This window comes from Heteronotia binoei, chromosome 1, assembly GCF_032191835.1.
Source record: "Heteronotia binoei isolate CCM8104 ecotype False Entrance Well chromosome 1, APGP_CSIRO_Hbin_v1, whole genome shotgun sequence".
Classification (NCBI taxonomy): Eukaryota; Metazoa; Chordata; class Lepidosauria; order Squamata; family Gekkonidae; genus Heteronotia; species Heteronotia binoei.
The window spans coordinates 148590664-148601337 of NC_083223.1; the positions used below are offsets into that span (position 1 = coordinate 148590664).

General features: G+C 38.4%; 1 protein-coding gene across 8 annotated transcripts in view; it reads left to right on the forward strand.

The window, feature by feature from the left end:
* Positions 1–7896, forward strand: part of CEP43 (centrosomal protein 43) — a 48927-nt gene extending 41031 nt beyond the window's left edge. For 4 of the 8 annotated variants that reach the window (XM_060242164.1, XM_060242172.1, XM_060242206.1 and 1 more), the window contains 6 exons: positions 1175–1389; positions 1917–1979; positions 2171–2280; positions 4072–4105; positions 4653–4746; positions 7063–7896. In XM_060242164.1, coding sequence (XP_060098147.1) covers positions 1175–1389; positions 1917–1979; positions 2171–2280; positions 4072–4105; positions 4653–4746; positions 7063–7137 — 591 coding nt within the window. In that variant the 3' untranslated portion in view covers positions 7138–7896. Of the gene's footprint in view, positions 1–1174; positions 1390–1916; positions 1980–2170; positions 2281–3078; positions 3210–4071; positions 4106–4652; positions 4747–7062 lie in introns of those variants that run through there. The other 4 variants (XM_060242181.1, XM_060242189.1, XM_060242197.1 and 1 more) reach the window with 3 other exon arrangements.
* Positions 7897–10674: the final 2778 nt, after the last annotated feature.

Below are 10674 nucleotides of genomic sequence, written 5' to 3' on the forward strand. Positions count from 1 at the left end.
CAGTTTTTTTATTGAAAGAGAGAAAGAACAAGAACAGCAAAGTAATTTTGAATGTTACAGGATTTTCCCCACCTTTAAATTGTACTTGAACAGTATGTTTATTGCTTTCCATGTTAGTGGTTCAAACAAATGTGCTTTTAAAGACATATTTCCTATCTCTAATGGGATTCTTTTACATGTAGAAAGTAGAACAGTGGGTCTTAAGGAAGAACCACTCATGTACATGAAACAACAGAATAATAACTAATAGTAATTCTACCCATCATTTAAACTCTTCAGTTTTAAGCATCCGAATCTCTTGAGTAGGAGTGCACGACTCAAACTGCAGTGTGAGCTGTAATGACTTTGACTGGAGTTCAGAAGTCTGTTCCCCCTGATGGTACCTAGCTCCCATTTGAGCCCACATAACTGTTTCAGGAGAGGGGTTAGAAACCCAGTTGCAACTTTCTGCCCTCACCCATAGGAAAAGTTTGGTGTGAATCTTGGGGCTTGGAAATGCAAGTTCCTGGAATGCAGTAGAGAAATTTCCCAACAGCAGGGATCAGAATGCCACCTATCTCAGTAGGGAGATGTCATTGTGAAAACTGACAAATCCCCCCCCACCCAGGACACTTCTGTGTATTCCTGGTTAGAGCATTTATATAGCACACTTCAAAATAGTTTTAAAATAATCCACTCATAATCCCCTGTTTTCATAATCCACTCAGAAGTTGCACTAAGGATTCTCAAAATCTAGTTGAAACTCCTAAATATGGTATATATACCAATCTGCCATTTTAGTGATTATTGTATTGTATTAACTTTACTGTTAATTCAGTTGTTTTAATTAATCATCTATTTAGTAGTGTTTTTTTAAGAATATATTTGTACATCAGCTCAAGTACTCATGTAGTGGAAAAATGATTCATAAATAGAATCTATTCATGTTTGCAGTGTAACATGGATCTGGCAGCAAATGTGAATAATATAAACTTGCTGAGAAATATAAATGAGAAGCTTTTTTAAAAAAATGGTTTAAGTTGCTTTCTTTGCAAAATTCTGGAATTTTAACAGACTTGTTAGGAAATACATTGTGATTGTTCATTCTGGTTCCATGCTTTTAAAATGGATCAAGGGACCAGCTTAAGAGATATACTCTATGACTTGCTTAAGATAATGTGTGCTTTCCTTAAAGGTTTCTGGAAACAGTCAAAGCGATACAAGCATCTCATCTGGAGAAACAAAGAGTAAAGGCATTATTCACTTCTTACCTAACGAAGCAAAATTAGTTTCTCAACAAAACAGAGACCCAGATACCAAAGAAAAGAATAGCCTAGCAGAAGTGGATGATGCAGAAGAAGACCCCTTCTTTGATGATCCCATACCAAAACCAGAGCAAACGTATGGCTGGTAAGTGAAATGTATGTTTATTTAAATGTTTCCTTTAGGCAATGGATTCTAAATGCAGCCTTGTGTGCTTCAGAAGCTGATTTCAAGCTCAAAGTGAGAAATTACTGTGGGGAGTGAGACACTCCAGTGCACATGTGCAAGCCCTTATTCCCAGGGACACAAGAGGGTACTGTGTGTGTGCACGCGCATGTGTATGCATGCGCAATATTAAGCTTTAAGCAAATGGAAAGACTGAAAACAACTCATGTGGTTACATCCAGGTGGGCAGCTGTGTTGGTCTGAAGCAGTAGAACAGAGCAGAGTCAGATACTTGACTCTGCTTAACTCATGTGGTTGTTGTTGGATAACGTTTTCTACAATTTCAAGTGAAGTATTTCCTAGACCTTGGCTTTCTTTAAATTTGTTTGTTAAGCTGAAAAAAAAGTGAATTCAAAATTAACATACAGTTTCATATTTGCATCTGAATCTCTTCCTCTTGGCTGTTTCTCTCACTTACTGGATTTATAAAAATTCTTTGACATGAATAGTGATACTGTGGAAGATACCAAGGAACTGTCTATAACTGAAGGCAGGCAGAAATCATGGGAGAGGTAAGAATCCTGTGCAGAGCTTCAACCAGCATTGTAGGAGCTATCATTTATTATTCACTGGATGTTACTAGCACTCCTTTTGTTGGCTTGGCGTACATATAGCCTGCTTGCTGTTCTGTGAGATACTCTTATAAGTGAAAGATAAATGGTTAGAACATTATTGCCTCACTGCTCCTGTGTTTTACCTAAAGGAAAAATGACTCTAGCAAAGAAGGAAATGTTGCATCTCTTTCTGATGCACCACCTATAAACAGTGGTCTTAATTCTTTGATTGAACCATCTCCATTAAAGGAGCCTGACAGTAAGTATAATATTTAAATCTTTTTTGAATCTGGAGAGGAATACAGGAATAAGAAATTGTGCTTTCATAAAGCAAATAGTATAAATCTTATGTTACAATATAAGATTTTCATGATCTAGAGTCCAACATGTTAATTGTGTAGTAGGAGTTTGAGTATCTGTTTTGAAAGAAATGTGAGATACCTGTTAAGAGTAAAAAGGGACAGGGAGTCTTGTGATTATAGTTGATGTCAAGCTCTTAGAGTGCAAAACTTGTAGTTGTCAGTGGGAATGGCTAATTGAAGCAGTTTGTTAAATTGGTCTCCATTATTTGTAATTGTCCTTTTAATACTGTACTTTATGGGATTCTCCTTAGTTACCTTAAGGTCCTGACTGGTCAATAAAGTGGGATATAAATAAATATAATTTGTATTAGTTTCAAAAACTTTCACGAAGACTAATTTTATTACATTTCTATCCTGCCTTTCCCCATATAATAGATTAAAATTGATTACTAATTTTAAGTACATCCATTAAAATAGAAGTCTAGCTTTCTATTTGCTTATTTTTAAATGCTGCTTTTCAATTGTGACTATTTTGTTCAGTAAAGTAACTTTGTATTCCAGTACTATGCAAAGTAACCTAGTGTGACTACTCAAAATATAACATAACAAAATCAAAAAATAAACTAAAAACATTAGCTAGATATTGTTATAGTATAATTTAGAATGCTCATTCTTATTCATTCTTGCATCTAGCTAAATGTTCAGCAAACTGTGCAAGAAGTATACTTTCTATCTTATTTATCTTTGATTTATAGATGCAAACTCAATTTTGAAAGCCGTAAAGATGGTGAATTCTAAACTTGGATCACTTGAACTAGGCAAGTAGCTTTTCAGAAGGATGGCATGCTGAGCTTTTCATTTTGGATTGATGTATGACTCCCAAGTGTTCTGATGTTATTTTGGTAAAAGTTTTTGATTCACTGCATTGTTGACACATGGTCCTCAAGTGCTATAAGGCAGGGGTCCCCAGCCCCCTGGTTGCAGACCGGTACCAGTCTATGGCCTGTTAGCAATTGGGCCACGGAGCAATGCAGAGGCACCACACTGCCTCCTCTTGTAGCCTCGGAGCAAAGCAGAGCATCGCTGCCGCCCCTTCCACCCACCTGGGACCTAGGTGGGCAGAAGGGGCACCACGGCAGCCACCTTTGCCTACCCCTATTTAAAGACCCCCCATGGGGGGGGGCAGCCTGGCAGCAAAACCCCCAGCACCCCCCCCCAACGGTCCGTAGAAAAATTGTCTTCAATGAAACCGGTCCTTGGTACCAGAAAGGTTAGGAGTCATGGGGGGGGCAGGAACGGGGTGTGGGCAGGCGGGCAGCCTGGGGCAGCAAAAACTCCAGTACCTCCCTCCCATGGTCCATTGAAAAATTGTCTTCCATGAAACCAGTCCCTGCTGCCAGAAAACTTGGGAGCCATTGGCGGGGGGGTGGCAGGGATGGGATGTGGGCAGGGGGGCAGCAAAACCCCCAGCACCTTCCTCCCATGGTCCATGGAAAAATTGTCTTCCACAAAATCAGTCCCTGGTGCCGGAAAGGTTGGGGGCCACTGCTATAAGGTGCTTCAACATTTGATGGAACTGTTTACACCACACTGAAAGCACCTCTGTTACTTAATTTGTATAAGACACTTCTGTATCACCTTTCTTCACAAAAACGTGAGCTCAGGTTGGCTTACCCTTATGCTTGAGTGAGTGAGTGTGTATGTATGTATAAATTTTTTTTAATAAAATGATCCTCTATTACTAACAGGAGATGAAGAGGAATATGCTGATGACTTCAACAGGTAAGACAGAACAAAACATGAATTCATGGAATGTTGTATTTCTAGGCAAGCAATTGATTAGCTTTAAATTAAGCTAGAATAACTTCTACTATATGGCTGTTATAGCCATATAATTACATCTTACAGAAATGTCAAATTGAAAGATTTTCAAACTCTTGAAAGATTTACCTGTTCTTTTATTAATTTATTGATATTCTGTTTGTGCTTCAGATAGTCATTATATATACAACGCAGTAACACCAGTCAATTTAAAATTTAATACTGCAGTTCTACGCAGCAGTTTTGATACCGTTATTTATTGCTTGGCTTACTTTGATAATAGCAGTTACAGTTGCATAAATGTTTACTTCAGCAATTCTCAGTAAATGCACTATGGAACTATACTTTGTAATCAGTAGTGCTTCGAAAAAAGGTGCTTAGAACTTGGAATTCCATTTTGCTAACTTTGTTTTATGTGGATCTTTTTAATTGTTTGAGTCAACAAGTAATTTGAGTATGGTGTCACATAATGGTTGATTGTTTCCATTATTTTAACTTTTTCTCTTAGTGCCAGTCAACGATCAGAGAAAAGTGAAGCCAGTATTGGCGAAGAAATAGAAGATATTTCTGTGGAATTAGATGAGTTCAATACTAGTGATAAAGTATGAATTTACTTTATGCAGGGGTGGACATGCTATTGTATCCATCTGCAGGATAATATATCCATTTGGTTATACAATTCTGTTTGTTTTTATTCTCTTACATGCATCTTGCGAGCATAATTATTGTGAGAAACTATATTGATCAAAACAATTCTAATTATTATCCCACAGGTCTGTAATTCTTTTTACAAAATGAATTACTGCTAAATATAGTAAACTTTATGCTTGCCACATTTAGAGGAACTGACAATTTCCTATCAATAACAATAACATCTTAGAAGAAGCGAAAGTGATTAAGGCTGTTTCATAATTTCTTAGATGTGAATAGTAACATTTTGCTAAAACAGCTAACTCCTGTGTTGCAAATAGGCATGTAGTTTTATTTATAGGTATATTATCTCTGTTTCAGTTTGCTTGTTTCTTTCTGGGGAAATAATGATCCATAAGACCCCAACTGGGCAGAGGAAGTAATGTGTGAAGTGAGCTCCCTGGTGCTCAAGTACATTCACTAATTTAAAGTTTGCGTGTGAAGTAAAGCATTTCTCAAAATCCGTGAATATCACTAAGCACACTCTATGTTTGTGCCATGTGGTAAAGGGGTGTGCATGTCCAGAGTACAAGCACCAGTTGAGATTTGTTTCAGTGAAAACGTGAATAGGGTCTTGGTCTGTCACGTGTTCTTAAGCCAGTTTGGTGTAGTGGTTAAGTACACAGACTCTTATCTGGGAGAACTGGATATGATTCCCCACTCCTCCACTTGCACCTGCTGGAATGGCCTTGGAGGAGTTGTCCTTGAAAGCACAGCCTGGGAGAGCTCTCTCAGCCCCACCCACCTTATAGGGTGTCTGTTGTGGGGGAAGGAGATAAAGGAGATTGTAAGCCACTCTGAGGTCGTTTTCGCACTCACCTTCTGCCGGCGCGACCCCCCTCTTCACTGCGCAGGATCTGCGCGGATTTTGCACTAAACGCTGCGGAGCAGCCAGAAAAGCCGGAAGCTCCCGGCGCAAAAGCCGCTCAAACTGAAACCACCAAAAAGCAGTTTGGCGTTTGCACGGCTTTTGCGACGGGAGCTTCCGGCTTTTCTGGCTGCTCCGCAGTGTTTAGTGCGAAATCCGCGCAGATCCTGCACGGTGAAGAGGGGGGTCGCGCCGGCAGAAGGTGAGTGCGAAAACGACCTGAGTGTGATTCAGAGAGATGGGCAGGGTGTAAATCTGCAGTCTTCTTCTTCTTAAACATTCTTCTAATTTTCCTTTTTCTTTTTAGCCACCACTGAAAGTTAATGAATAACCTGCTTGATTGCATGGGGTTTTTAATAAATGTGTTCCTTAACTATTTAAGGTTGGGGTGTCAAACATGTGGCCCAGGGGCCTAATCAGGCCCCGGGAGGGCTCCTAACAGGCCCCTGAGCAACTAGCTGTTATCTGCTTTCTTCTCCCTCTCTCTTGCTTCCTTCTGCATAACAGCTTGCTTTGCAAGGCTTGCTCAATTGCACAGGAGCTACAGAGCAAAACCTCTATTTTTTCCATTGGCTGAGGTTCCTCTCTTGGAGAGGAAGGGGGAAGGAATAGCTTGCTTTGCCAGGCTCTCTCAATCGCACAGCAGAGCTACTGAGCCAAGCCTCTCTTCTTTCTATTGGCTGAGGCTCCTCCCCCTCCTGGTCCCCTGGGGAAGTAAGGAAAGAGCCACAGCTTCCTTTGCTCAGTTCCCTGGATCCCAGGGGAGAAATACCGAGAAAGCACCTTTAAGACCAATGAGTGCTAATGTTTTAAGCATTTTATTTTAAGTTTTTTTGTTAAAAAAAATCTTTAATTGTATTTGTGTCCTTTATAAAGTTTATATCTCTGCTACCTAATCTAAAATAGGAATACACATGGCCCAGCCTGACAAGGTCTCATTTATGTCAGATCCAGCCCTCATAAAAAATGAGTTCGACACCCTTGATAGTTTTGAGTAATCTGACTTTACTATGGTGGTTAAAGTAATGTTTTAGTACATTGGCCTATATCCTACCACTTCACTAATTGAAGTTTGGAGCCGTCCTTTAGCTTGAATGGTTGTTCTTCAAATGGAAGAGCTGCTTAAGTTAGAGGGAGTATGCTTAGGCTGAAGGAATTTCTTCTGGGCTGTGGTAGGATACTTCTAACCGTGTTCTGTTTTCTTAATTTGATAGATATTCAAAGTAGCTAAGGTATTCAGAGACAACTAAGATCTTGTTTATAGAACTTTTAAAAAGTGATGGGATTATAAAGAACAATTTTGCTATAAAAGATTCTGAAATCAAATAATTGATAACGCGTTTATTTTTTTATCTTCTAGCTTGAAGACCTCACACAAGACTTTACCATTTCTCAGTTAAGTGGTCATGAAGATTATCTAGAAGATGTTGCTTGATTGTGGAATGGAGAACTTAATCTGTTGGATTGAGAACTTATGTAGACTATAAGACAATCACTCTGCTTTATTATCCCCATCCAAAATTGTGCCTTGTGTTTCAAAGGAATAAAACAACGAAGCTGGAGATAGGGGAAAAAGCTTTTGAACTTCCAAGAACTGAACAAATATTTAGTTTTGGAGTGTAGCATTGAAGATTGCTCTCTAGTTCTGTTAAATATTTCACAGAAGGTGATGGATGACCCGTTGCAGGCAGCGGATATACCAAGATGATGTCTTCTACACAAATCCATAAGGGAAAATATCTGCAAAGCAGAACAATGGCAGATGTGGTATATTAGTATGGTAACCATCTGGCTTTTGGCTGAAAAATGAAGAAAATACAACTTGTTCTTTTTGTGGACCTTATTATAATTGTCAGTTTCAATAATAATTTTCTGTAGTAGCTGTTCAAGTTATTTCAGCAGCCACTGGATATCAGCCAAGATTTTCAAAACTAGCTAGTTAAGATGCCTGATCTGAAGCATATTAGAAGATCTTGGTGTTTGAACTGTGAATCCCTATAACTTTTAGTAAGCTAGCCCCTTGTTGCAACTTGGGTGCTTGGCTGTTGTGCATCAGGATCACTAGATACTTCTGAAAATTGGAATATGAGCCTTAACTCTAAACCTATTTTTATAGATTTAAACATTTGCCACGCTAAGCTAGGTGCCTGTTTGTTAATTTAATGAAATATCTGAATTATTATTAGCATGGTTTTTTGTTTTTGTTTGAAACATAGCTAACTACAGAATAAAACTCTTCCAGAAGCATTGCTTAAAGTTTTGGAAAGTTCTGGGTTAAGAATTATTCACCTGAATAATCTAATAATCTCTCTCTCTCTCTCTCTCTCTGTTTGTTTAAAGCACGGATCTTCTTTAGTCTGCTTCTGAACTACTCTAAATTGTGAATCACACCATCTGCATCAATTTAAATTCTCTTCCCCACTACCCAAATATCTCAGTTCACTTAAGGATGTTGTACAAATTGTCAGTTCCTTATACATTTGTATATAAAATGTCCATTTATTTTAAAAGGACTTGTATAAGAATTGTAGCATTTGTATCACCAATATTTAGGTAAAGCCATCATTGCAGAAAGGATTAGAAGAGAGGGTGGGGAATCTACAACTTTTGTAAAAATACTTTTGGTAAAAATAAGGTCAGTGATGCAGAAAGTCAGTATTCCTTTAGCAATATTTTAGGTGCTAACTAAATACTCTAACCTAGGTCATTTGTAAATTCATGGATGAGTTTTATGCAGATAGTAACTTATTTAATAAAGTATTACTTTTTAATGTGTTCAACTCACACTGCAACTTCAAAAAACCCTTCTAAAGCATGATATCTGTTTTATTGCATTAGCCAGAATTTGGAGCAGCAGTGTGCATTTCCACCAGATGAGATTAGCATCTATGCATGCTCTGAACAACCTGACTGGTGGTTCTCAGTGCTGAACAAGTGACCCAGTTCAGCAGTATATAGTATATCTCCACTGTATTTTTAAACACAAGGCAAAAGATCTTTAATAGATGTCTGCATATTGGGAGATTAATAGTGTAATCCTATGAAGAATGACTCTAGTCTAAGACAACTGAAGCCAATGGGTTTAGCCTGGAGTAACTCTGCATAGGATTGCACTGTTATTTTATTAACATCGTATCTTTCGAATATACATGATGAACTGCCTAACGGAAACATTTTGGTTTTAAAGGAGGTGTCTCCATTATGACATGTTGAATCAGGACCTGTATATCCTGTGCCAAGAAAAAGTATGCAGGCTAAGCCATTTATTATTTAAAACATTTCCGTGCAGCATGCTCACCCTGCTTAGTGTTAAACAAAGTTAAACACATGCACAGTTAAAAACGCATACACAGGAAGGAGGATCAGTGAAGAAATGCTACATGAAGATGATAAGACTTCACCTGCAGGCAGAAGGCAAATGATAGAGGGAAGGGATGGAATTCCATAATTTTGATGCAGCCATTAAGCCGTTTTCTCATATTTTAAAGAGAGAGCTCATTAAAATGGGCATCAATGGCTTTAGTGCTTTTTGAATCAGGTTTTGGGGTAAGAACACTAATAAACCAACATCAGTGGGTTTTTTGTTCGTTGATACATTACAACTCATGTCAACTTCATAATAATATCTGGAAATATTAGTATGACCTGTTTGAAAGGGGGGAGTGGAGGAAAGAGCTATAACAGTTACCAAGCACATGTACAGTTAGTGTACAGGGTTCACTCAATTTTTATATGTACATTTAACAGTTCTCAATTCCAATCAATACATGTACAATGTGCATGTATTTATACTCTGCATTTATCCACATACAGGTCTCCAGTTTTATGTGGAAAATGAACATGGGTTTGCCATCTCCTGCAAACAGGATGTATGTACACTCAGTGTAACTTGTGAAGAGGGCTGCTGTGAGTGTGGCCTGAGCAGCATGTTTGCCACAAGGTTACCAGAGAGACTTGCAGAAAGATTCCAATTGTGAGTTCCCCATTCTGAAATGCCATGGGGGCCTGATTTAGATTGGGACCATGGTGTGAAGGGAGGAAGAAGAAGAAGAATTGCACAATGAGGAAGGGTTTCAGTATTCTGTCCCTACACAACCTGAAAATGAAAAACAATAGTTCTCATGTTAGTCTAATTAAAAAAGAAATACTAGCCCAATTACTAGTTAGAACTTCTCCATATACAGCTTGGAAAGGAAGATGGGGGCCTCCCCTTGTATTGGTATTTTAAGTTGAATAGTCATTTCAGAGTCTAGACGCAGTGACTGAACTTTGCCTGTAAATGTTTTCAGATACGATGACTGATAGTATAGGTTGAAATCAAATGCTATGGTATTGTGGTTTGACACATTTCATTGTGTTTTCATATTTCTAATACAAATACTAGCTTTATGTTAGTATTAGAGTCCAATAGCACCTTAAGACCAACAAGGTTTTATTCAGGTTGTGAGCTTTTGCGTGTATGCGCACTTCCTCAGACACAATGGAACAGAGACAACAATCTTCCACCTCTATCTAGCTTTATGTTAAAATGTATATTAAAACACAGAGAGCTGTTCTTTCATGAAATGTGGGTTCAACTTTTTGTCTTAAAACACAGGCCTCCACCAGATTGCTGCCTTCTGGCAGAGCTTCTGTACTTTTAACAGCTGAATTTCAGGCAGAAATTTAACTACTGAAACTTTTCCTACTATAGCATTTTCACACTAGAAATGTTTGTTGAATTTCTGGCTATTATGCAGCTGTTAAAAGTACAGGAGCCTTGCAAGGCAAACTGTAGCTGCCCTGCATTCTGAAATCAGATCGTCTCACACATTGTAAGAAGAGGAAATAAGACTCCATACAGGACCCTAAAATCGACTGCCTACTGCCCAAGAGCTGTTTATAAATGGAATGTTCATTCCAGCTGGAAGCTTGACAGATTGTACTTTTATTGCAGTAAATAGCATGGATATTTTGCAACTGGTTGATCTCT